This window comes from Balaenoptera ricei, chromosome 20 (genome assembly GCF_028023285.1).
Source record: "Balaenoptera ricei isolate mBalRic1 chromosome 20, mBalRic1.hap2, whole genome shotgun sequence".
Taxonomy (NCBI): domain Eukaryota; kingdom Metazoa; phylum Chordata; class Mammalia; order Artiodactyla; family Balaenopteridae; genus Balaenoptera; species Balaenoptera ricei.
Window position 1 is genome coordinate 15,128,378 of NC_082658.1, and position 24,676 is coordinate 15,153,053.

At 53.3% G+C, this 24,676-nt stretch overlaps 3 protein-coding genes across 19 annotated transcripts in view; 2 read left to right on the top strand and 1 right to left on the bottom strand.

Moving 5' to 3' along the window:
* Positions 1–16,948, top strand: part of STRADA (STE20 related adaptor alpha) — a 31,008-nt gene extending 14,060 nt beyond the window's left edge. For 8 of the 13 annotated variants that reach the window (XM_059908982.1, XM_059908986.1, XM_059908985.1 and 5 more), the window contains 9 exons: positions 5,990–6,092; positions 6,492–6,613; positions 8,379–8,487; positions 8,593–8,716; positions 10,313–10,484; positions 11,016–11,120; positions 13,315–13,556; positions 13,860–13,902; positions 14,184–15,105. In XM_059908982.1, coding sequence (XP_059764965.1) covers positions 5,990–6,092; positions 6,492–6,613; positions 8,379–8,487; positions 8,593–8,716; positions 10,313–10,484; positions 11,016–11,120; positions 13,315–13,556; positions 13,860–13,902; positions 14,184–14,336 — 1,173 coding nt within the window. In that variant the 3' untranslated portion in view covers positions 14,337–15,105. Of the gene's footprint in view, positions 1–1,579; positions 1,634–5,989; positions 6,093–6,491; positions 6,614–8,378; positions 8,488–8,592; positions 8,717–10,312; positions 10,485–11,015; positions 11,121–12,742; positions 12,816–13,314; positions 13,557–13,859; positions 13,903–14,183; positions 15,106–15,318; positions 15,923–16,033; positions 16,595–16,891 lie in introns of those variants that run through there. The other 5 variants (XR_009499761.1, XM_059908984.1, XM_059908990.1 and 2 more) reach the window with 5 other exon arrangements.
* On the top strand, positions 16,725–19,442 carry LIMD2 (LIM domain containing 2). 4 transcript variants are annotated; one of them, XM_059908994.1, is made up of 5 exons: positions 16,725–17,426; positions 18,558–18,652; positions 18,837–18,881; positions 18,961–19,100; positions 19,181–19,442. In XM_059908994.1, the coding sequence occupies exons 1-5, from the start codon at positions 16,784–16,786 to the stop codon at positions 19,338–19,340; spliced, it is 1,083 nt and encodes a 360-aa protein (XP_059764977.1). In that variant the 5' UTR covers positions 16,725–16,783; the 3' UTR covers positions 19,341–19,442. The 4 variants fall into 4 exon arrangements, with proteins under 4 accessions (XP_059764977.1, XP_059764978.1, XP_059764979.1 ...); XM_059908995.1 differs by lacking the exon at positions 16,725–17,426 and adding an exon at positions 17,670–17,765; XM_059908996.1 differs by lacking the exon at positions 16,725–17,426 and adding an exon at positions 17,749–17,827.
* Positions 19,443–21,562: 2,120 nt separating this feature from the next.
* Positions 21,563–24,676, bottom strand: part of MAP3K3 (mitogen-activated protein kinase kinase kinase 3) — a 61,623-nt gene continuing 58,509 nt past the window's right edge. For both annotated transcript variants that reach the window (XM_059906650.1, XM_059906649.1), the window contains one exon: positions 21,563–24,305. In XM_059906650.1, the coding sequence (XP_059762633.1) occupies positions 24,077–24,305 (229 nt within the window). In that variant the 3' untranslated portion in view covers positions 21,563–24,076. The remainder of the gene's footprint in view (positions 24,306–24,676) is intronic.

Consider the following 24,676-nt stretch of genomic DNA (forward strand, 5'->3'; position numbering starts at 1 on the left):
GCCTTGGGTCTTCATTGCTGCTCGCGGGCTTTCTCTAGTTGGGGCAAGTGGTGGCTTCTCTTGTTGCAGAGCCCGGGCTCTAGGGCGCGGGGGCTTCGGTAGTTGTGGCATGCGGGCTCAGTAGTTCTGGCTTGCAGGCTCTAGAGCGCATGCTCAGTAGTTGCGGCGCTGGGGCTTAGTTGCTCTGCGGCATGTGGGCTCTTCCCGGACCAGGGCTTGAACCCGGGTCCCCTGCATTGGCAGGCGGATTCTTAACCACTATGCCCCACCAGGGAAGTCCCCAAGCTGCTTTTGATACTGTGAATCAGTGTCCTATACAGAGAGGATAAGAGCCCTTTTCTCCATACACTTCTTCCTCTTTGCAGATAACAGACCTTTGTGCCTTTTGCAGGCAGCTCCAAGGTGAGTGAAGGGTAATGCTACTGACTAGGAATTTCTTTCTGAGTAAAGCTTGGCTGCGCTTTACTGGCCAAGAGCACTTCACTATCACATCCCAATATTTTCCAGTCAGGAGACCAAAAACGTGCCCTATAGGATCAGTTGGGTATTTTTCCAGAGTACAGTGCCAATTACATATAGTTCTTATATTTTCACAGCTGCTGATGTTATACCAAAAGTTATCCTGTGTGAAACCTTTGGGAGGTTGAATGTACTTATTTGTTGGACATTTCATAAATATTGTGTTTGTGTGCTTTATTGTATTTTGTTTTACGCTCTTTAAACAAAGTTATCATTTTATGGTCATTTCCGGATAGCAGTAGCTTATGTATTTTTCAAATGCTTCAAAATGAACAAAGTGCTTTTCATGGTGGGGGAACTAAGAAAAGACTTTGATAGAACTAGTTTCTTTCTCTAGGCAATTTGAGGTTATACATTATACTAATAAAACGATGCCATGCTATGTTTAAAGAGAATGGGCTAAATATCTCCTTTTCATCTGAATTTTGACCTTTTCCAAATCTGAAGCAGTATAATGGACTAACCTGCCTTTCTTCTGGTAAAACCAGACCAAATCTCTTCCTTTCAAAATACTGCCTTTGTTTGTTTGTTTTCCTAAATAAAGGTCGCCTTCTGTCTGAGTTCAGACTATAGAACATCCACAAAGTAGAAAGCATCCATTTTAGGGTCATTTCCAGGGAGTTGGGGACAGAACGGTAGAGGGGGTCACAGCAACAACCAGACTAGTTCATTTCATGCGATTCTGGATTGCCCAATGAACTCATATTCCCAATTACCTAAAGAATTTCATTTTCTAAAACTAACACTTTGAAGTAGTTTTCCATAGTCAACAAAGACAGTAGAAATATTGTCAGGTTACGAACTAATCATATCAGTAGTTTAATGAATCATTTCTCACCTAGGCTCAACAAAAGTGTGGCTTTAGTGTGTAGCCTGGTAGGTAGTATGTCTTACGTGCGCTCCTGGCAAGGAAAAGGGAGATAGGTAATTTTAAGAAAAAAGTATCCTGTATGTAGTTTATCCAAAGGGAGTTATTTAAAGTGCATATAAAAGAATTTTTTAAAATCTCAGGTCTCAGCTGTCCCTCATAGTCCTTTTTTTTTTCAAATTAGAGAAACATAAGGAGTTTGCCTAGAGATCAGAGGAGAGACCTTCAAATACAAAGTCGTTCTAGGTTTGTTCTCATTGGGGCCATATTGTTACCTGCTAAAAAACGCAGTACTTTCTCACATGCAGGTGTCAGATTCCGATCTGTGAAGTTCCCCTGGTAACAGGGAAGCTAGGGAATGTGTTGTAGGAGGGCTGGCATTTGCAGTATAAGTCAGCATATTGAACTGTCTCCAGTGGAACCGACTGGTACGTTTGCTCTCCTCTTCAGCCCATGGGAATAACAAGGTCATGGGCAGAAAACCTCCTGAGTTCAAACGTTGCTTAAATGATTACTTTTTAAGTAGATGCCAGCACTGTTGTAGGCATTGGGGAATACATCAGTGAAGAAGACAGACAGGCCCTGCCCTGACAGAGCTTGCATTCTAGTAGAGAAGACAGGCAATAGACAAAATAACACGCAGTGATCACTATGAAGAAAATCACAGTGATCACAGCGAAGAAAATAAAGCAACATGACATAATAAAGTGACTGGGAGCTACTTTACTTGGCAGGACAGAGTCTTCAATGAATAGGTGACATTTAAGTTGAGACCTCAATGACGAGGCGGAGCAGCGATGAGAAAGTGGTGGGGCAGGAGTGTTCCAAACAAAGGGACAGCTGGTGCGAGTTTGCTAAGACTGCTGGTTCGCGTGGGTCAGGTGCAGTGAGTCAGGGCAGCCCTGTGTGGGGTGAAGTCGTGGAAGAGGGCAGCGGCCGGATCGTGTGGATCCTCACAGGCCAGAGTAGCGGGTGTTGGGTCTGAAAGCAACCCCCTGAGTTTTGTGTTAACTGGTGACACTGATTTTATTGAGGGCAGGTTGATACTTGAGAAAACAGCAAAGCAGAGCAAGAGTATGTGCAGCGGGTTAGAGGTATAAGGTTAAGATAGGACTCTCCAAAGTTAGCTTAGCCTGCGGCGAAATTCTCAACAGCTGGGGAGTCGCCATTTCGGAGCTCTTGGTTTAGGCTTTTTGCTCAAATTGTTACCGAGTCCAAGCTTGCTCTGCTCGCCGCACAACAGGTCAATAAATCGGGAGACGAGGTGTTGAGACAAGGGATATGACTTTATTCGGAAAGCCGGCAGACCGAAAAGATGGCAGACTAGCGTCTCCAGAAAAACCATCTTATCGGAGTTTGGATGCCAGTTTCTTTTATAGAACAGAGCAGCGGGGAGGCGATGAGGAAGTAAAGTAAAAAGGCCATAACTTTTGCAAATATGCCCTGGGATGGCCAGCCTCGGGGAGGGGATGTGTTCATTTCTTCTTTCTTGCAGCCATCCACAGGTGCACAGGGTCAGGATGCTTCCCTGAACAAAGGCACTTTGGTTTAACATTCAGGCAGAGGGGCAGGGTTCCCTGAGGCGGGCCATTGTGTATAGACAGTATCCTTTAGTGAACAAAAGCAATGGAAGCAAAGGTTAAAGTAAAAGAAACAGATCCAACATGTAGTCAGATTTGGCTCTTCCCTGTTACAAAATCTCTGCTCCGTTTTGTTCCTTGATTGTCTGTATCCCTCTCACCTGTGTGAGGCACTGGTGTGGCACCAGTATCTTGTTTTGAAGACAAGATAGTTTCAAGAAGCTACAGTGGCTATTAAGTCATCTTAGAATCTGTTTTCAGAGCATTTGGAAACACAGAAGCCTGTAAAAAACAAAATCAAACCAACTTTAACTATCGATCAAGCTCTATTTAGGAGTCTCTGTTTTCTCCACTTTCTCTGTTCCATCTTCTTTGCTGAACAGGAGAGTGACCAAAAAGTAGACAGCAAAGGAGAGAGGGGAAGAATAGAATTCATATTTACTGAATACCTGTGATACACCAAGTAGCGCTAAGCTCTTTACATATTTTATCTCATTTCATTGTCACAACAACCCTATGAAGTGGGAATTGTTCCACTGATGAGATGATGAAGATCTCAGGGCTTAGAGGGACCTGCCCAGGGTCACAGAGCAAGTGATAGACTGAGTTCAAGTTCTGCCTATCCCTGGCCCCTAAGCCTAGAGTCTTCACATTATACCATATGTTTTACTTAAAATAGCCTTTCCCAAATTATCTTCCCCCAAATTTAACAGATGTTAGGCACAAAAGACTTCTCTGGACAGGTATCTTTGGGAAATGTTAGGTTAAACAAAGTTAAACTTTGTCAAATTACAGAACTTCTCAAAGCCCTTAATATGGGAGTACCCCTTGTGATTGTCCATGAGAAAAGAGTGCGCTGCATTTTGTAACTTAACTGGACGTGTAAACTTTTTTCATGCATTAACTGGCAGGTCAATGTTCCATGGGGCCTACTTTGGGGAAATCCTGCATTAAAACAACTAGGTAGAAAAATGGACAAGAGACAGAAAAGGCATTTTCACTCTGGAGAAAACCCACATAGCCAATAAATAAATGAAGAGATGCTCAACTTCATTCGCACTCGGAAATGTAAATCAAACCCACAATGAGACTGGCAAAAATGAAGGCTGAATATACCAAGTGTTGGGGAAAAGATGGATCAACAAGAACATACATGTATTGCTGGCGGGAATGTAAATTGATACAACCATTTTGGAAAACAGTTTGGCATTTTCTTCTAAAGTCGAATGTTCATATACTCTGTGACCTCCAGTTCCACTCCTAGGTATAAGCTTTAGCGTAACTCCTGCATATATGTGTCAAGAAACACATTCAAGTGTGTTTTTAGTAGCACAGTTCATAATAGCAGAATGAAAAGTAACCGCAAAAGCCCATCAGCATTGGAAGGATAAATTGAGGTATGTTCACAAGATGAGTATTATACAATATGGCTAAATACAACAATATAGGTGAATCTTAGAAATATAAAGTTGATTAAATTAGAACTGTGATTTGCTAACAGGGCTCAATTCTGCTTGACTGGGTTCCTCTTAATGTTAAGTGGTGCTGGAAGTAAAACCCCATTTGGTTTCTTTCGTCATTGGCAGCATCAGTTGTTTTGAAACCACGTGTGTTTCAAACATCAGGCACCCCCCCGACCCCAAGGTGATACCACCACGTCAGAATATTCTCGACTCCAACACTTTTCTGTCTCGTGCTGAGCCAACAGCCTTCGTGTATTCAAAGACCTTTTCCTGATCAGAGGGCAGGTTTATGAACGCAGCATATGAAATGTGAGCTGGCCTAAGGCTCTTTGTTTCAGTTAGACATACATCTCAAGAAAGAGGATCCAAAAGAAAGAAAAATACTCACAGTCCCTAAATCATACAAATAAATTTAGGTTTGGAAGAAGGAAACTGAACCTATTAAACTGAAGGAAGAGCCGTTGGCCTGCCATGTATTTTGCTGGGCACTTTTCCATCAGGACCTCACATGTGACACCCACATCCTAAATGGCTGGGATCCAGCTTCGTTTGCAGCCTGAGTGCACAGGGTCGAGGGAGCAGGTCACTTCTGCTGCCTGGGGTGATGGCTGAGACCTGACAGCTCTGTTCCCTGCCTGCAGCCCAGTGTGTTAGCTGTTTTCTGGCTTCACTTGGAAATGTCAGGGAATGATTGGTCTGGCCTCTTGGTTTGCTAACAAGGGGGCCTCTTATGGCCACATTTTGCCTATAGCAAGATTCAGCGTTTGATCTTTGGGATTTTTTAGTCAGGACCTTAAAAATAGGACCCTAGGGACTTCCCTGGTGGCGCAGTGGTTAAGAATCCGCCTGCCAATGCAGGGGACACGGGTTCGAGCCCTGGTCCGGGAAGATCCCACATGCTGTGGAGCAACTAAGCCCATGCGCCACAACTACTGAGCCTGCGTGCCACAACTACTGAAGCCCATGAGCCTAGAGCCCATGCTCTGCAAAAAGAGAAGCCGCCGCAATGAGAAGCCTGCGCACGGCATGGAAGAGTAGCCCCAGCCCAACACAACTAGAGAAAGCCCACACGCAGCAACAAATACCCAACGCAAAAAAAAAAAAAAAAAAAATACCCAACGCAGCCAAAAAAAAAAAAAGGACCCTAATGCAGCAGGAAATTCAAGAGAAATCCCACCTCTCCATTCCCCTTCTCTTTTCTAAATGTGCCTTTCTCCAGACATCCTTTCCCAAGTAAGAATTTCATAGTTTTTAGCAAATGAGCCAGCTGTTGGGAAGGAGAAGCAAATCAACTGTTGACTAGAACTGGCCCTCGTCCCCACCCCCATTTGTAGAGAGCGCTCACACTTACTCTGATATTAGTGCCAGTTACTGCATTGAACAGCTGATGTTTTACTTTATATTTCTCATCAAATAGTGCTGGAACTGTTTCTTTGCTCCAGGGTCAGAATTTGTATGTTTGTTTACATGCCAGTCTCCTTGTGGGTCTGAATTACCATCTCCCCACTCTCATCCCGTCCCCAAGTTTCCCTTACTAACCTGTTTTTCTTTTTCTTTAGACCAATGAGGCGAGCGCAGAGTCGATAGCATCCTTCTCTAAACAGGAGATCATGAGTAGCTTTCTGCCGGAGGGAGGGTGTTATGAGCTGCTCACCGTTATAGGTAATGTCACGACTGTCATGCTCCAGGGACCATGGCAACCTCTTCAGCATCCTCAGATGAATGTGTGCCAGAAGCTGTCAGCCAGGTAGCAGGATTCGTGGAGACAAAACTGGCTTTTGCGGTTCTTCTATGGTTTTCTTCTTCCAAGTGTGGGGGAAGAGACCATGTTTCCAGGAGAGACGCTCTTTTCAATTTTTTCTTTTGGGCTGTACACTTCTGGTGCCCTGGGCCATAGTCAGTTAGAATAGTTGGCTGAGAAGGAACTGATGGAAGAAATATCAAGAAATAAGAGAAATGAAAGTTTTAACTTGAATTTTCTTTTAAAATCAAGTCTCTTTAAGGAAGTTGAAAACCTGTGTTGCTCTTCTCCCTGTTTATGGCATTTCTCTTTTCTTTTAGGCAAAGGATTTGAGGACCTGATGACAGTGAACCTAGCAAGGTACAAACCAGCGGGAGAGTATGTGACAGTACGAAGGATTAACCTAGAAGCTTGTTCCAATGAGATGGTGACATTCTTGCAGGTAATCAAACGTGAATGTGACACTTGGAGGGAGGGCTCTTAGTTCCAGTAGTAATCACAAGGCATCTTTACATCTGTCATCTGAAATAGCTGGCAGGAAACGAAGGTAGACCAAGCCAAGAAGTTACGGAAGCTCTTGGTGGAGAATCTTGGGCATTTGGCATTAAGGGTTCTATAACACTGCTCAGCCCAATTTATATTCCCCTCTTCTTCACCAAATCCTCCTGTGACTCATTTATTCATGTATTTATTATTCAGGGAGGCTAAGTAACTCGCCCCTGGTCGCACACACTAGTAAGTGGCAGAGGCAGGCTTCACACCCAGACAGTCTCTTTCCAGGTGCGGGGAAGCGGCGGCCGTCTTCCGACTCTTAGTGTCCTGCTTGCCTGAGGTTCCTTTCTTCTGGAGAAGCAAGTAGCTGCCCTGTTTTTAAACTGGGAGACGCTGTAGGTCTAGTAAGTGCCTGGGGATGAAGGCTTGCCCTGGGAACTCCCTAGATTTAGGGCCTGGCTCAGTGTATTTTCAGTACAGTTGGCTGCAGCCCATCCCCCTTCTTCAATTACAATGTTTTTCTGAATTCACGCTTATCTGACAGTGCCTCAGTGTTCATGTGTTCAGAGTAGTTTTTGGGTCTGAGGATGGAACAGAATGTCAGTCCCAGCTCAGTTATTTGGGAAAAAACATATCTGAGTTTGTTCTAGAGCATATTGAGCTTTGTGATTCTTTTCTTTATCCTGTAGAGCCGTGGAAAGGTAGAAGGTGCTGCCTATTTGACCTTGGCTCATTTCCCAGAGGCCAGGACGCTGGAGTTGCTGCAGTTCTTTTGTCCAGATTTTTGTTCACATCTTTTGTCCAAATTTATTTTAAAATTCCATCGGTCTTACACTTTCCATAGCTGCTTCTGAGGAAGGGAGCTCTCAACCTGAGGTCGCTGGAGAAATCTATTCTAATGTTTAGTAGTTGTTGTTTGTTCTTTAATGCTTTCTTTCCGTGTTTCTATTGCTAACAACATTTTCCTTTATAATAGGAAAACACTTTTTTGTTTTATCTTTTTTTTTAATTTTAAAAATTTTACTGGGTCTTCATTGCTGCGCACGGGCTTTCTCTAGTTGCGGCAAGCGGGGTCTATTCTTCGTTGCGGTGCGCGGGCTTCTCATTGTGGTTTCTTGTCTTGTTGCGGAGCACGGGCTCTAGGCGCGCAGGCTTCAGTAGTTGTGGTTCGCGGGCTCTAGAGCACAGGCTCAGTAGTTGTGGCGCGCGGGCTTAGTTGCTCCGCGGCATGTGGGATCTTCCTGGACCAGGGATTGAATCAGTGTCCCCTGCATTGGCAGGCGGATTCTTAACCACTGTGCCACCAGGGAAGTCCTTGTTTTCTTACCTTAAAGAGGAGTTCTGTGCCTTGGCCCTTGAGGTTGAGCTAAGCTTCTAACTTCCTAAGTCTGCAGTAGGCGGTTTGTTTTCATGGCCTCCGAGGTGGTGCACTGTGGCCCTCTGCTGTGTTGTTAGCAGTTTCCCTGTTGGCAGGGAATGGTTTCTCGAGGTGGTTTAGGATCGGCTGGCAGAGCCCAAGTTAGGCAGAAGCTGGCGAAGCAGGGCTGGCTTCCCTGGTTCCTCTCATTCTAGGGGCACCTGCTCGGGCTGCTCCCAGGACTCTGAGCAGGGCACCCAGGGAGGCCTAGGTCCCCGTATTATTCATGCTGCCACCTTCATGTTGAGCATCCTCCTCGGTGCCCCTTGGTTCTGACTGCAGCCACCATTGCTTTCAGGGGGAGCTCCATGTCTCTAAGCTCTTCAGCCATCCCAATATCCTGCCATATCGAGCCACCTTTATTGCAGACAATGAGCTGTGGGTTGTCACCTCGTTCATGGCATACGGTGAGTGGGAACGGGGTCCTGGCAGAGATGGGTTCTAAGAACTCTGCTGTCAGCTTGCTCATGTGCTGTCACCCTTTTCTCTGTCCCCACGATCCTCTTCCTCAGGCTCTGCAAAGGACCTCATCTGCACACACTTCATGGACGGCATGAATGAGCTGGCAATTGCTTACATACTGCAGGGGGTGCTCAAGGCCCTGGACTACATCCACCACATGGGATACGTGCACAGGTGCTTTCTTGGGCCTATTAACCCTTTATAAGAGTGGTATCTGGGCCCATGAGCCCTCAAGTAAAGGTTGACTGAAGTTAGTGAAGCCAGAGTTTAAATCAAGGGTCGAATCCTGCCCTCGCCTCTGCTGGGAGGGCAGAACATTTACCCTGTCAGTGCTAAAGCTACTGACTTTCTCTTTACCAAGCAGCTTGGTCCTGAGTATTGTATGAGGGGAACACCTGATGTGGGCCTCTGCACCCCACCCTCTTCTTCCTTGGAGGACCCATACTGGGGTGTGCCCTGGAGTCAGCCCTATGCTGGGAGGCTCGGGAGAAGACAGATTGCTCTGTAGATGGTATCCAGAAAAGCAGCTTGTGGTAGGGAAGATAATAAAACTAGGACCCCTACCTAACTCCACATACAAAGGAGCACTTCAGATTGATTAAAGGCCTACATGGAAACTATAGACTTAGATAGAAGGAAATGCGAGGAAATATTTTCGTGACCTGAGGCATACCATAACTTCTAAATGTTTTACATGCACAAAACATAAGGCAAAAAATGGATGGAATTGATAATATCAAGATTAAAACTTTCTCTCCAATACAGGACACCAGGAACAAAGTTAAGAAAGGAGTTACAGCGTGGAAGATGTTAGTTTTGTCTAAAACACACAGGAGATTAGTAACAAGGAAATTTTGTGAATCAATAAGAAAAGGATAGCAAAGCAATAGAAAGATGAGCAAAGGATATGGAGTTTATAAAAGAAAACCCGAAAGACTAATGGTCGTATGAACAGACACTCAAATCTAGCAAGAATCAGAAAATCAAATTAAAACAGGAGGATGTCACCTTATACCCGTGGGACTGGCTGTAATTCAGAGGCTGGGTGAGGACCAGTGCGGTGAAGAGGTGGGTCTCCCGTCCGGATAGTGGAAGGTGGCCCAACACAGCCAGTCAGGGTCACTCGGAACCAGGACCATCAGTGCTGCCTCTGGGTGCATACCCCAAAGAAACCCTCCCACAGGCCCATCAGGGGACAGGTATGTGGACATCTTTGTTCATATTTGTGGTGATGAGAGGCAGCACGAGTGTCCTTCCTGGAAGAATGGATTAGTAAGTGTTGGACCCCACCCCAGAGTGCAGGTGGCATTTAGAAGCAACAATTAGGTGTACACAGTTGGCAACACAGATGGATCTTGGAAACATAACACTGAAGAATGGGCTGCATAACACAGTACCATTAGGTCAATAGAAAACGCGTGAGAAAAAACAATACACTTCCGAGAATACCTACAAACAGAAAGTACAGATTAAAGGCAGTAGATGGTAGAGGAAGCAGTGGTCTGTAAGCATAAAAGAGAACTTTAACAAAACATAAATAAGTTTTAAAGTCTGGTGATATGTAAATGGGGTCATGCTATTTTTTTGTGTGTGTATGTTTGAAAATTTTCATAAAAATGCGTGTTCGTGTATATATATATATGTATGTATATGCATATAGTACACACACACACCTGCCGGGGAGAGAGCTGACTGGGTCTAGTGTGTGAAGACAAAGGTTTGTGGTGTGAGGGGCTCCTGCTGCCCCGTGACCCCCTCCCCGCCCCCCAGGAGTGTCAAAGCCAGCCACGTTCTGATCTCAGCGGATGGGAAGGTCTACCTCTCTGGTTTACGCAGCAACCTCAGCATGATCAGCCACGGGCAGCGGCAGCGTGTGGTCCACGACTTTCCCAAGTACAGTATCAAGGTTCTGCCGTGGCTCAGCCCAGAGGTCCTCCAGCAGGTCTGTGAACTGGGTCTCAAGGAGCCCCCATTCCCCCACCAACTCGTGATTCCCCAAGGAGGCCTTCAGGAATTTCTGGGGGTGGGGGTTCCTAGAGGGAGGGCTTCCCTGGTGGCAGGTAGAACTGGGACGCCTCTCGCACGGGTGTTCCACGCCCTTGGCAGGTGATGTCGTTCCCCCCCCCCCCCGCCCCCGGGGAGGGTCCCAAACTGCGCGTGAGGCTCCCTTCAAAGGTGCTGCCATTTCCTGGGAAGAACGAGCATTTGGGAAGCGTTTGGTGCTCCCCGCATCCCTGTTGTAAGCAGGAGCACTTCCTCCTCCTCCCACATAGCATCAGCAAGACGTTCGTTCCTTCTGAAACAGCAGTGACCCCTCAGTAGTGCAGGCGAGGAAAGTCTCAGCAGCTGGTCCCGATTTGGGGACAGGCCTTCTTTTCCTCTCCCCAGTTTTTGCTCCACCCGCTTCTTTCTCTAAGAACAATGGCCAAGGCTACAGTGTGGAGTGACCTGTGGCTCTTTTCTCCTGATTTAGAATCTTCAGGGTTACGATGCCAAGTCTGACATCTACAGTGTGGGAATCACGGCCTGTGAACTAGCCAATGGCCACGTCCCCTTTAAGGACATGCCTGCCACCCAGGTGAGCCTGCAGCCCAGGGTTTCCTTCTGCCTGCCTGCCTGTCTGCCTTCCACAAACACTTGCTGAGGAGCGGCCACACTCAGGACACCAGCCTGGGATACTAAGATGAAAGACTCAGTTCTTTCCTTCAAGAGCCCCACCAGTGGGGAGATAGTTGTGTAACTGTTTACTTCTGTCAGTGGTATCTGTGGTGGTACTGGAGCCTCGGGGGGTGGGCTCACAATTTCAGGCCTGGAGCCCACACACCAGGTGTCTATTTAAAACATATAAATTAAGCTAACAGAGTTTTATAAATTTATAAAATATGTTCTGTCTTCTTACCTTGATCCATATGCCTGGAAGGCCAGTTTCTAATTTAGAATTCTTAGGCTTCTCAGGTTCTGTGCCACCACGTTCCAGTCAATACCTTTGCAGCCTCCAGCCTGCAAGTTCTACTTCTGTTCGTGCCCCTTTTAACCACCGCCCTTGGCTTCTAGGCATACACGCAGCTAGTGGCATCGTCCAGCCTTGGAGACAGACCCAGGGAAGAGGGTTATCCAGGTCTTATCAAGTCCAGGAAGTGGACTTGGGTCATTTGGGCAAGGATTACCTGGGTCCCAAGTACCTGGAGCATGATCTAGACCTGAGAGGGGGTGGGGGCGGGCGTGTAGGCTCTGAGTCAGCCTCTCCCTGAGCCCACAGACTGCTTGCCCTGTGGGGAGAGGAGCAGCTAGAGAACGGCCAAAGGGCAGCTCTAGAGGAGGGGATCTGGGAAGGCTTCTGGGAGGAGGTGACCCTTGAGACTTGACGGCAAATAGGAATTAACTGTGTGAAGAATGGGAACTGGAAGGAAACTCTTTTCGGCAGAGGGAGCAGCATGTGCAAAGACCCAGAGTCAAGAAAGAACAGGATCTGGGAAGAGCAGGTAGTTGTAAATGGCTGAAGTACGGGTGCTTCTGGGGGGCTGCTAGGTGACGTGGTTGGAGAAGGAAGCAAGGGCAGATCACGAAGGACTTTGCTTGTGTGCCACGCCAGGGTGTTTGGTTTCTGTCCCAAAGCATGTGGAGAATTGCTGAAGGCTTTTAAGCATAGGAGTGATAGTATCAGATACATATTTTAGAAAGATGACTCTCGCAGATGGATTAGTTCTGGCAGACTAGTTCGGACGGTATGGAAATCTATCTAGGTAAGGAGTCTAGAAAATCTAAATAAGACAGAAACAGATGCTCAGGAAAGACTTAAAAGGCCATTTTTAGGTAAACAAGATACGGATGCAGAAACAGCAGTGTCCAGGAGCACTTCCTGAGGTTATGGAAATGTTCTGTACCTGGGCTGTCCAACATGGTAGCCACTAGTCACCTGTGGCTATTGAGCACTTAAAATGTGGCCAGTGAGATTGAGGACTGAATTTTAAGCTGAATTTAAATAAATATAAATAGCTATGGGAATTCCCTGGCAGTGCAGTGGTTAGGACTCAGTGCTTTCACTGCTGGGGCCCAGGTTCAATCCCTGGTCAGGGAACTGAGATCCTGCAAGCCAAGCGGCATGGCCAGAAACAACCAAAAAAAATCTCTTTCTCTCTCTCTCTCTCTCTCTCTCTCTATATATGGCTACATGTGGCTGGTGGCTCCCACACTGGACAGCACAGCTCTAGAAGGATTTCCAGGTTTCTGCCTTGAACAGCTCATGAGGTCCATGAGGACAGCAGTCCCCAAGGTGGGCTGCTTTTACATGTGTGGAGTCTGAGGGCTTTGGAACAGCTGTCCAGGCCTAGCCCGCCCCTGGGTGCACTGCTCCTGTGCAGCCCGCTGCAGTGACAATCGGCCAGAATGAACCCCCTCGGACCCACCCGGGCGTGGCACACTGGGGCTGGGCTTTAAAGAAAGGACCTGGCTGCCACCTTGACCCTAGGGTGAGGGCTCTACAGTTAGAAAGATCTGATGCCTTATAAAGGGGGAGAGACTGCAAGCCCCTTCCTTCCAACCACGGTGGAGGCGGGTACTCTTTTGCAGCCCTCCTCCTCGTCAGTTCGGCCTCGCTGGGGTGTGGCTGCCGAGTCAGTGGCTGGCACTCCTTTGGAAAAGTCAGACTTTTTCCACTTCTTTCTTTACTCCCCCCGAATCACTCGTGTGTTGGGAAAAGTATACTTGTGAAGAAACGCTATAGGCCTTCCAGGGGCCCCCTCCAGCCTAGCCCCTGGCTCTGTCCTCCCCAGATGCTGCTGGAGAAGCTGAATGGCACGGTACCCTGCCTGCTGGACACCAGCACCATCCCTGCCGAGGAGCTGACCATGAGCACCTCGCGCTCAGCGGCCAACTCTGGCCTGAGTGAGAGCCTGGCCCCCAGCAGCCCCAGGACCTCCAATGGCGACACGCCATCCCACCCCTATCACCGCACCTTCTCACCCCACTTCCACCACTTTGTGGAGCAGTGCCTTCAGCGTAACCCGGATGTAAGGTATATCTGCTGGGCTGGGAGTGGGCTTTGTGGGGAGCCCAGGGGGCTCTGGAGTGCAAGGCCGGGCTCGAGAGGATGCATCTGTCCTGTAAAAGTCTGGGTTCCTGGGAGGAGTCCAGAGCCCCCTCGGCAGGAGGGATCAGCCCAGGGTTTGCTAGGAAGCCAGCCTGGGTAGCTCTGGCTGTTGTTTCTTGGTGAGCGGAGGGAAGGAGAGGGGGCACTTGAGGGTAAGGTAGAAGCAGCAGGATTTGGGAAACCCGGGGCACAGGGCTGATGCTGGTCTCTCCTCCCCTTCCTCTACAGACCAAGTGCCAGCACCCTCCTGAACCATTCTTTCTTCAAGCAGGTACAGTAGCACTTTCCCAAGGCTCCCTGGTGGTTTTTCTTGCCTGTGGTTCCAACCACCCTCAGTCCCCTTAGCTTTGGGGTCTTTAGATAGTCTCTCCTCCTCCCTTCAAATCAGAGAAATGACCGTGTTTCCAAAGCCCCTTAAAGGCGCTGCTCCTTCCTCCCATAGAGACTCTTGGCTCCAACAGCCCATCTGTCCCTGGGCCGTGGTCCCTTGCCCCATGATGTCCTGAGACTCAAAGCAACAGGATCCACCCCCAACTCTCTCTCCTCCCCCAGATCAAGCGACGTGCCTCAGAGGCTTTGCCTGAGTTACTTCGTCCTGTCACCCCCATCACCAATTTTGAAGGCAGCCAGTCTCAGGATCACAGTGGAATCTTTGGCCTGGTAACAAACCTGGAAGAGCTGGAGGTGGACGACTGGGAGTTCTGAGCCTCTGAAGAAGGTGCACATTCTCCATCCCGGGCTGTGTGAGCCTCCGGGACCCTTCCTGAGGGCTGGCTGCATTCCCACCCTCCTGGGGGCAGACTGAGCAGAAGGGACATTTCTGCCAGGAGAGTTGGCTGCTTACTGACTGGGAAAGAAATTCCTGGAAGGAAACTTTTTTTTTTTTTTACTGCTCCAAAGGCTTTTGAGACACGAGGGAATCCCAACAACCAGGGATCGGTAGGGGCCTGAAAGCTGACATTCCCAGTCCTGTGAGCTCAGGTGACCTGACCTCTTCAGAAGGAATAGATGCTGTTCTGGTTGTGGCGGCTGAAGTCCAAGGCCAGGGTTTGACTCACCCGCCCAGGGAACTGTGCGACTTCTTCCCACTCTGGCTCTCCTACCAGCCTAGTTGCGTCCTTCTCCCCTGCTCTCAGATCCTATAGGTCCAGAGGGGCAAGCAATAAGACTCCCCTCCCCTCAGACCTCTCCCTAATAACTGAAGGCAAGGGTATTGTCTCTTTATAAGCACTAGGTTAAGGCTAGGGCAATCCATCCTTCTCCCCCTTTTTGCTTGGGCCCTGACACCTGAAACCATCCCTTGGTTCATCTTTGTAGCTCATTCCTTTCCCACGAAGAGTCCGTCTTACCGACTCCTGCCGGCCGCCTTGGTGCTTCCTCCAAGGGCCATAATGTTTTGCCTAGCCTGAGGGCCTGAGTCCTTATGCCATGTTAGTTTCATTGCCAGAACAAATTAAAAGTTCCAGAGAATCCACTGGAGAGTGACATTGTTGTGTGTTGGCCACGCAGGCTTGGACATGAGTCATTCCACCCCGGGTTCTGCCATCTGAGAGTGGTCCCACAAGTGCTTGTGGAAGCACAGCGGTGACTTCCTTCGTTAGCTAGACAGCCTCACAGCACACATTTCTTTTAAAACCCGTAATGGATTTGTCTCTTAACTATCTAACGTTGAGACTATTAATTTTAGCCTGTGGCCATCAAACTGCTTTGGGGCTGGAAAGGTCTGAGTGCTGGAGACCGGCCGCTCTGCAGGACCACTTCTGGGCCACTGGAGCCCAGGCAGAAGAGGCTCACTTTTGTCAGGAAAGGAGGTGGACGGGGTTGTTCTGGAACAGGACTCCGTGTCTCCTCACCGTTGGGACTCATACTCAAAGAGCAGGTAACCTAAGACCCGGCCCGGCCCTTCCTGTCGTCCTGGCTGGCAGCCAGGGAGTCCGGGCCAGGCGATGAGCCTCACCTCGGGCTCCTGCACGCGCCCCGCAGCCGGGCCCCTTCCCCCACCGGTCTCTCGGGAGGGGTGCCCCTCTCTAGCCTGGGTACTTCAAATGTCAGATCAAGGAAGTGCCCCTCCCTCTTCCCTGTAGCTGCTTTAACCCGTCAAATGCCCTCACTTTCCCTTTCCTCAGAAATTGTAACATCAGTTTTAAAAAGAAAAATAGAAAACCTCTTCCCGTGGGCAGTTACAGGGGTTGAGGGGAAGGGACTCGTACCAGCCCGGAGGGCGTGGGGAGACCTGAAGCGGAGGGAGTGAGCAGGCCAGGTCACATTTATTTCCAACCCTCTTGCCAGCTCGTTTTTTTTTTTAAACCGCAAGTTCCCTTTTCTTAACACCCTCGGCAGCTTGTTTTTTCCCTCTCATCTGCTTGCTCCACCTTGCTCCACCTTGCTGTTGGCGCCCCAAGGGCTGATTCTGTGAGGCAGAATCCTGGGCAGGGCAAGGGGGCCTGAGGCGCCAGCCAAGCGCTGCTCCTTGCACCTCCGAGGGCTTCACGTCTCTTGCATCACCACGGCCCCCTGTGAGCATCTGACGACAGGTGTGGAAGCTTGGCTGGTAAAGATGCCCATTAACAGTTTTAGAAGTTCTCACACACCCCATCCAGGGAGTTCGGGGGGCTGCAGCTCAACCCAAACGTAAATCTTCCTCCAGAGAGGGAGGGAGGCTGAGGAGAAGAGTGAAGCACAGCCTGGGTGCCCTGAGCCAGCCAAGGGAACAGCTGGGGGCTGGGGATGCCCGCGGCCCCGCTCGCTCGCTCGCTCGCTCGCTCGCTCTCCTGCCAGGTGAGTGCCATGAGCTGTTCTGTTCCTGACAAGCGTGTGGGCCTCGCTCTTGAGCCACTAGTTCTGTTCCTGCCATCGCATGGGAACAAGCTATGCTTAGGGCTGTGCTTCGTGAAACAGCTTCCAGCTGCGACAGGGAGGTGGCTTCCCTGTGCTCCCCGCAGAGCTGAGGCTCTACCCCACAAGTGAGTGATGCTCCTTGGGACCCTTAGTGCCGGAGCCCAGGCAGCCGGCTCGGCCTGGGGGGCGGGGGGCGGGGGGGGGGGGAGTCAGGAGGCCTGGCCTCTCACGCCAGCCCTGCCGCTCCAGCTTTGTTACTTGAACGAGTCACTTTGAATCATCAGGCCTCGCTCCCTGTGTCAAATGAGGTTTGGATGAACCCAGGTTTGCTTGTTCGAAGGATGGAGATCTCTTTCCCTGAACGGGGTGCCGGCAGGGGCTGGGAGCGGGGGGGTGACGAAGCCCTCAAAACCCCTCCACAGAAGCGCTTTAGGACGGCAGCCTCTGGGCACCACAGCCGCAGGCTCCCTGTTTCCCTCTCTCCGGGGCGCCAAGGGCTGGTGGCCGAAGCTGACCGAACACGGAGACCCCAGGGCCCTCCTGCGGCGCGGGCCGGGCCTCGCAGCCTCGCGTGGCCGGACCGCGTGCCCGGCCGCCCCTGCCATCTTCCTCTGCGGCCGTGCGGGCGCGCGAGGCGCCCCTGGCGGCGGGAGGACTCGGCGCCCGAGGGGGCGTGGGAGCCGCACGGGGACGCTGGGCGGGCCTCCGGGGCGGCCCCCGCGGGTCCTTCGTGCCGCAGGGCCCACGGAGCGGGGAAATGGAGGCAGCGAAAGGCCCAGGCGCGCCGGGTTATCTTTTCCGCCGCGAGGGCCTCGTCGGGAGCGCCATTTGTCCCGCGACCCCAGTCATCTCCACCTGGACTCGCCCCTGCCCCGAGGCCTGCGGCGCGGGTCCTCCAGCTCCGGTCCCTGCCTCTGTCCGGAGCGGGCCGACGGGGCGGCCGGTTTCGCGAGGACGGTGAGCGCGAAGCCCGAGGGGCGGTGCGGAGCGCTGGGAGAGCGGGGTGGGCGCGGAGGGCAGACAAAGGCGGGGGATGCCGAGCGAGGGGAAGACAAAGCGCAGAAAAGGGGTCGGTGGCGGCGCCGGGGCCCCGGAGGCGGCTCCGGGCGCGGCGGAGCCAATGGGCGGGCGCGGGGCGGGGGCCGGCGGGGGCGGCGCCGCAATAAGGCGGCGGCGGCGGCCGCCGGGGCCGCTCGGGGACCACAGGCAGCGGCGGCAGCTCGCGCCCGCGCACTCCTCGCACCCGAGGCGTTCCCCGGAGGCCGACCCCCGCCCCGCGGCCCAGGCCGGGGCCCGGTGAGACCCGCGGGCAGGCCAGGGGAGGGGCCGGCATCACGCTCGCAATCCGGGCGGCCCAGGTGGGGGCTGTGGGCGCGAGGGCCGCCGCCCACGGGGTCCCGACGCCGAGCGCCTCAACCCGTCGCGCTCGCCCGTGGCCCCGAGGCCAGCGTCCGCCCTCCGGGTCCGGCCTCCAGACAGAGGCGGGGTCGAGGTCCCCTCGGCTGGACCCGCGGGAGTCCCGGGTCTGGGGTCCGGTACGCGGGATCGGGACTGAGGAGCGGGGCGCGCGGGCGGCGGCTCGGCCGGGCGGGGCGGGCGGCTCAGCCCGCGAGCGCTGTCCAGGGGCTGGGTCGGCCGAGCGGGGAGCGCCCGGGCCCCCGCGCCTCGGCCCCGCGCTGGGTAGGGTCGGGCCGGGGTCAGGCCGGGGCAGCGGATTCTGGCCGCGCCCCCCCGCCCCCCTCGGGCCCGCCCTCTCCTGACCTCCCCTCGCGCCAGGCGGGGTCCCGGTCCGCGAAGTGCTCCGGCTGCTGCGCGGAGCCCCTCCCCCAGCCGCTGCCAGCTAACTGTTCTTTCCCCGACACGTGGTTCCACTCAGGGACCCCTGCCCCCTGCGGGGCCGCGTGGGGGACGAGCGGGCCAAGGGGGAGGTGGGTGAGGGGCGGAAGTGGCAAGACCCAGAGCAACAGGAAATGACTTAGGGAAAGTCCCAACCACGGCCCCCCAGCCCCTTGCCTGTAAACACCCCACCCCCACCCTGCGGGCTGGGGAAGGGCTTGTGGGGCCCTCTCAACCGACTTCCCCTTGCAGAACCCAGCGGGTGCCGCGGCTCCACACGGGGCCTCCATCGCCGCCAACGAGCCATGTTCCAGGCTGCAGGAGCCACCCAGGCCACCCCCTCCCACGTAGGTGATCAGCCGGGTGGGAGGGCACTCCATCCCCGCAGGTGTCTGGCCTGAGGGTGAAGGCGTGCCGAGCGGCGTGTTTGCCTGTCTCCCTTCCCCTCCTCCTGAGTTTCCCTGGGATCTGGGCTGGTGATGGTCTGGGGCACTCCTCAGCTGACCCTGCCCCGCCTGCCCTCTCCCTCAGGAAGCCAAAGGTGGCAGTGGCAGCAGCGCGGTTCAGCGCTCCAAGGTAGGGCCCTGAGGCTGGGGTGTGCGGGAGGGCGGGCCGGTCGCTGGTCAGGCCCCTGATGGGGTCTCTCCCGGATCAGTCCTTCAGCCTTCGCGCCCAGGTGAAGGAGACCTGCTCTGCCTGCCAGAAGACCGTGTACCCCATGGAGCGGCTGGTGGCCGACAAGCTCATTTTCCACAACTCTTGCTTCTGCTGCAAGCACTGCCACACCAAGCTCAGGTGCGCCCTTGCCCTACCCCCGCCCTGGCCTTCCTGACCTGACCCGACCCGACTTGACGGCAGCTGTTCTGCTTCTACAGCCTGGGCAGCTACGCGGCGCTGCACGGGGAATTTTACTGCAAACCCCACTTTCAGCAGCTGTTTAAGAGCAAAGGCAACTACGACGAAGGCTTCGGCCGGAAGCAGCACAAGGAGCTCTGGGCCCACAAGGAGGTGGACCCCGGCACCGAGACAGCCTGAGGCCCCTCTCACCGTCCACTCTCTCCTCCCTCTGTCGAGGGCCTGGAGCAGGCAGGGGGCAGGGTGGGAGAGAGGTTGGACCGGGCCCTGGTGGGGGCAGGGTGGGAAAGGGATGAGGCCGTCTTGCTCCGGCAGAGGGTCTTGGGGGCAGGGCTCTGCTCCGGGATTTCTTCCTTCTCTCTCCGTGGGTGGGGGGGTTAGGGAACCAGGACTGGGCTTTGCTCACCAGCCCGCTTCCTGCTGCTTCCAGCCTACCCCACCTCACCCCACGGCCCCCTGGGAAGGCCCCCCAACCCACCTTCCCTATCTAGGTGCCTTTTCTCCAGCAAGGAGTCAGCATGCCCCCCTCAGGGTCCCAAGCTCCCTCACTGCCACCCAGGGCCCTGTGTGGCCCCCACGTCTCCCCATCTACCTCTGCCCTTAGCCTGGTCCTGAGCCATGGAGACTGCAGGAAGGTGAGCCAGGGTGCCCCCTGCTGGGTCTCTCCAAATGCCCACCAGGACCCAGTGGGGGAGGGGAGGGAAAGTGGAAGAGCCCTGCCCTCCCACCCCCACCCCCACCCCCACCCCCCAAGGCGAGGCAGGGCATGCCCATTAGGGCTTGGGACCATCTCACACCACGGAAGCAGCAGAAGCTACAGCACCTGCCAGGCTGAGAGCCACAGAGACTGGTGGGGAGCTGGCAGGGTCACGTTTCCTTCTTCTCCCATTTCTGCAGGTTTTGACTGTTGTAATCAACCCTATTTTAAACATGTTTCAACAGATCCTGACTCTGTATTATGTGGCCTGATGGGGGGTTTTGTGGCAGGAGGGACACAGAGTCACCACACAGAAGTGAAGGGGGACAGGGTCAGCCCAAAGCACTCCTGGCCTTGTTGGTGGTGGGGGGCTGGTGGTGATGGGTGTCAGGGGAATGAATACTGGGCAGCCTGAGAAAAGGGGGTGTGCTTCCCAGCCAGGTCTTCATGCTGTCAAACCCAGAGTGTCTGATGACTGAACTCCACTTTGCACCTCAGTCTGTGTTGCTTAAGGTCAGGCCGTCAGTGGGTAATGGTGCTGTGCCTCGCTGCACTTCAGTATGTTGGGGTACAAGACAATCCTTTTGCTAAGTCCTTGTCTGAACCCCCTTTGCCCTGGAATTCAGGAAGGCCTGGTGGGAACCAGCAGATCCAGCGATTTGTATCAAAGGTCTCCTAGTCTCTGTGCCCTTTCCCCATCTGTCCTCTTCCTCCTGCTTTTTCAAGCTCCAGGGAATGGGGCAGCCGTGGTCATCATCCCAAGCAGTCTAAGGAGAAACAGCTCGTCTGCTCTTCTGAGGGGACAACAGTTTACAACAGAGCAAACAAGGCAAGCTTGGAGGACCTAAGATTTCTGCCCCCCCGCCCCCACCCCAGCAGAATACAGGCAGGATGTCTGGCTTGTCCTGCCCCAGACCCAACCATCCTGATTCCCCCCAACTGCCTGTGGACTTTGTGGATTGGTGGAACAAGAAGGCAGACTCCTGGGGGATTTGCTACCTCCACCCCATACACGTCCTTAAGTTCCTAAGTGACCTCATGCCCATAGAACAGGGCAGGGAGCTGGGCCTCAAACTCCGATGGCAGGTGGGCAGGCCACTGTGCTATGTTGCCCCTGGAAATGGCAGAGCTAACAGCAAGCAGAGTTGGCACCCTGAGCCTGGGTCCTCAGAGCGTGAGGAGGGCTGCTGAGAGCCTCACTCGGGGCAGGTCCAACGTCTGTACCAGAGGCCTCAGACGGGGACAAGGATGGTCTTTCTCTGCTCCGAGCTAGGCAACAGCAGCAGATAGCCCTGGGGGAGCTATCAGAGAGGTGGCTCCTGGAGGTGCCCGATCCCTGCCCTGCAAGGATACGACTCAGGTGAGTCCTTCCCTGGGCTGGGAAGACCAGTGGATGCCACAAGGGTCCTGGAAACTGAGCCGCATTGATACTTGGGTCAGGTGAGCTGACAGTGCCACCTCAGTAAGTCAGCTGTGGTAGAGCCACCCTCGGCAGAGCTCCGAGGAATGGGGGGAAGAGAGGGAGCCACTTCTGAGCTAGCAGTGGTACCAGCCAAGTCACACCATCCCGGGACCCCTCTTGGAGTCATTTCAAGTTCTCATCTGCTAAGGGAGGCAAGCTTGTTGCCAGGCGCCGTACCCAGCTTCTCCCAGGTAAACACCTATTCCCTCCACCCCCCAGCCAAAAGCACTGCCACAGGACCCCTTGGGTATAAATGATCCCTTTTATTATAAGTAATGCACGACACTGGCCTGGCTTTGCACTGCAAGCCCTCGGTCAAGGTATAGTCAAAGTAACTATGGCTGCAGGTTCTTCTGCACGATCCACAATTCAGACACAGACACAGAGCTGGGGTGGGCAGGAGGGGCAGGAGCGTGGTGGAGTGTGGACTGTCCCCAGCCCTGGCCTCTCCGCGTCGGGCTGGCCAAGGCTGACATACCCCACGGAATGATGAGCAAGTGGTGGCAGGCCCTTCCCACAGCCAGCCTGGGGCTGCTAGGAGACGGCCCTTCAGATCCTTTGGGCCGGGCCACCCTAGGCCCCACAACTTTTCATCTGGATTATTTAATAAAAAAACAATAAATTAAAATTAAGCAACAGCTTGGTCCTGAGGATGCTGAGCCAGCATGTCCACAGTTTTTGGCACACCAAAAATCAGGGTCTTGGTTTTTTGGAGTGTAGGATTTGTTGGCTTGTTCGCAAATTCATTTTTAAAAACATTCCCTGTGCGGCAAGACCCCGGGGGGGTGGGGCTCTGTGAGAGCCTGAACCTGGGACACAGAGTCGTCTCATCTTGTCGGCACCGGCACCACGCCGTTTCCTGTTGGGGGTCAGGGACTGGGGGTGGGGGTGTGGGCCCAAGAAGAGTGCTACAGCCATCAGGACGGGGTCGTGGAGAGGCCGAGCTGCCGCTCGGCAGCTTTGGTCGAGGCAAGGGGCCAGTCCCCACCCTGGGCAAGAGCCAAGGTGGAGGCAGGCAGGAGCACATGCTCACTGTCTTCAGAGCGCCCGGCTGGGGGTGCCTGACAGAGGCCCCTGGGGCAAGAAGGATGGAAACAGAGGGGCCCAGGCCCAACTGGCACCGTGCAACACACATTCCTGCAAAACCAGCTGCTTTCATTTTCTCTTCTCTCTCTTGAGGCGTCCATCACCTGTAACAGTCTAGAATTGATATATATAAAAACCATCAAATATGATCTGAGATATAAATTAACAAGTACAAGGCCTCACATTACATGATGTGAAAAGGCTAAAAACAGCGATAGAAACTACATTCATAAAAGTGCATCGTCAACATACAACGAAGGCTTTGGCTTGTTCTGGTGCCCGTGGGGAAGTGGGCAAGGCTGGCAATGAGCTGCCTGGCGCTAATCCCCAGCTCCTTGGAGACACCCATCCCTGGGCACTGGCTTTTTTTTTTTTTTTTTCCTTTAATGACAACTCCCAAGGAAACTGGGTGTTGAGAGGGAGGAGCTCTAGCAATAGGCACATTTTTGGAGGGGAGGGGCCGGAAGAAAGGACCAGCGCCCAGGCTGAGGTAAATAAGGCCAACTCTAAGCTGCTTGGAGATACTGGCTCCCTGACCCCTGCTGCCATTCCTCCCCCATAGGAGCAACAAGGGAAAGAGGCTGAGACCTCATGGGGATGAGCAAGGCTGGCCAAGGAGGAACAGAGCTTTGCAGTTTTGGACACGGTGGCATCAGAGAGAGCTCTGGCCTAGCGGGTCGTGACCCGCAGACAGCCTGCTACGACTCCCCCGGCTGCCCTGAACGGCCGGCTCAGGTGCCTTCACTGTGTTGTCCATCTTCCTTCTGCCCCAGGAGGGGAACAGGTGCCAGGCCAGGAGCACAAAGGCCATGACCTTCAGCTCTTTCCAATCTGGCCCAAGGCCCAAGCCCACAGCAGGGGTACTCAGAGCCCAGAGGGCACACGAAGTCTCCAGTTTAGAAACTGGGTACAGCATAAGAGTGACTCCAACTTGTAAAACAGAGACAATTGCATTGACAAAACTGGGTCTCCCGCTCAGTGGGGGCAGTTCCACATCTCAGGCCCCTGCTTGAGGGTGGGAGGGGGTCAGGGTCAGGGTCATGGGGGCAGGCAGGACAGGCTCCTCCTTCCCTGAATAAGGCAGCATAACATTTGCTTCATTCATCTTTGGTAAAGGACAGGGACTGGCAAAGCTGGCCTGGGGCTCCAGGGAGAGTGCAGCCCAGGCCTCCGCTTTCCATTGGCTGTGGGATGCTGGGCTTTACCTCAGGCTTGGCTGGGCTCATCCAGCCCAGAGATGCCCTGGCGGTCTCCAGACATGGGGAGGAGAAACAAAATAACACTCTGAATGAAAGTAACACTATTCAGACCCTCGTGTCCATCCTGTGCCCCCAGACTCTCTGGGGTCTGGTGCTGACTGCGGTGTCAGGACACAGTCCCGAGGGTGGGGCCCACGGCGCCTCGCACACTGTTGCTAGCCCCTTCCCCTCCAGGCTGAGCTTAGGACGCTGGAGCTTCAGGTCTGGCAGGCTGGGGGCTCCCAGTCCGTGAGGCTGCAGCCACCCTACCTGGCTCTGGGCCCCGGCAGCAGAAGGGCACAGACAACGCGGGCCGGACTGCAGCTCCGTGGCCCACAGCCTCGCCTGGGAGAAGCAGCAACTTCGCTGAGCCCCACAGCAGCCCCTCGCCTATGCAGCAGGGGGCGGCCAGCAACAGCGTGGCCTTGAGAGCTCAGTACACGAGCTGTGCAAAGTGGTGTGTGAGCAGCTCCTCGGCCGAAGGTCTCTGGCGGGCCTCCACAAAAATGCGCCTCAGGAAGTCCCGGCCGTGCTCAGAGATGTGGGAGGGCAGCTGAGGATTGGTGGGCTGGGTGGCAATCTTGAAAATGGCGGCCATGGCTTCATACTCTGCCCAAGGTGGTTTCTCTGTCAGCATCTCCACCACAGTGCAGCCCAGGCTCCTGGTGAGAGAACCCCAGTGTCACCCCCTCAACCTGCCCCAGGCTCCCAGCTGCCCTGCCCACTGTGGTGAAAGGAGGTGCCCTTCCCAGAACACACTGAGGCAGGATGGGCCAAGCTGAGGGTTGACACCCCTGTAGAGGGTCCCCAAGGCCAGGAGAGGCTTCAAAGCCCCGTCAGCTTCGTCCACGTGGGCTTCATCAACCTACACCCACCCAGATGCTTCTTGACACTGGGGAAGAGAACCACTTTAGCATGTTCAGAAAGAGCTCTGAGATAATGGTATTAGTTCCTGTTGCTGCTGTAACAAATTACCACGAACCTAGTGGCATAAATTTATTATCATTTTGGAGGTCGGAAGTCTAAAATGAGC

Excerpts from the sequence above, each read along its gene's own strand:
- LIMD2 (XM_059908994.1), top strand. The coding sequence starts at position 16,784 with ATGAACCCAGGTTTGCTTGTTCGAAGGATGGAGATCTCTTTCCCTGAA. Across the intron at positions 17,427-18,557 it reads CGGCCGGTTTCGCGAGGACG|AACCCAGCGGGTGCCGCGGC; the intron begins GTGAGCGCGAAG and ends TTCCCCTTGCAG. Across the intron at positions 18,653-18,836 it reads CCCAGGCCACCCCCTCCCAC|GAAGCCAAAGGTGGCAGTGG; the intron begins GTAGGTGATCAG and ends CCTCTCCCTCAG.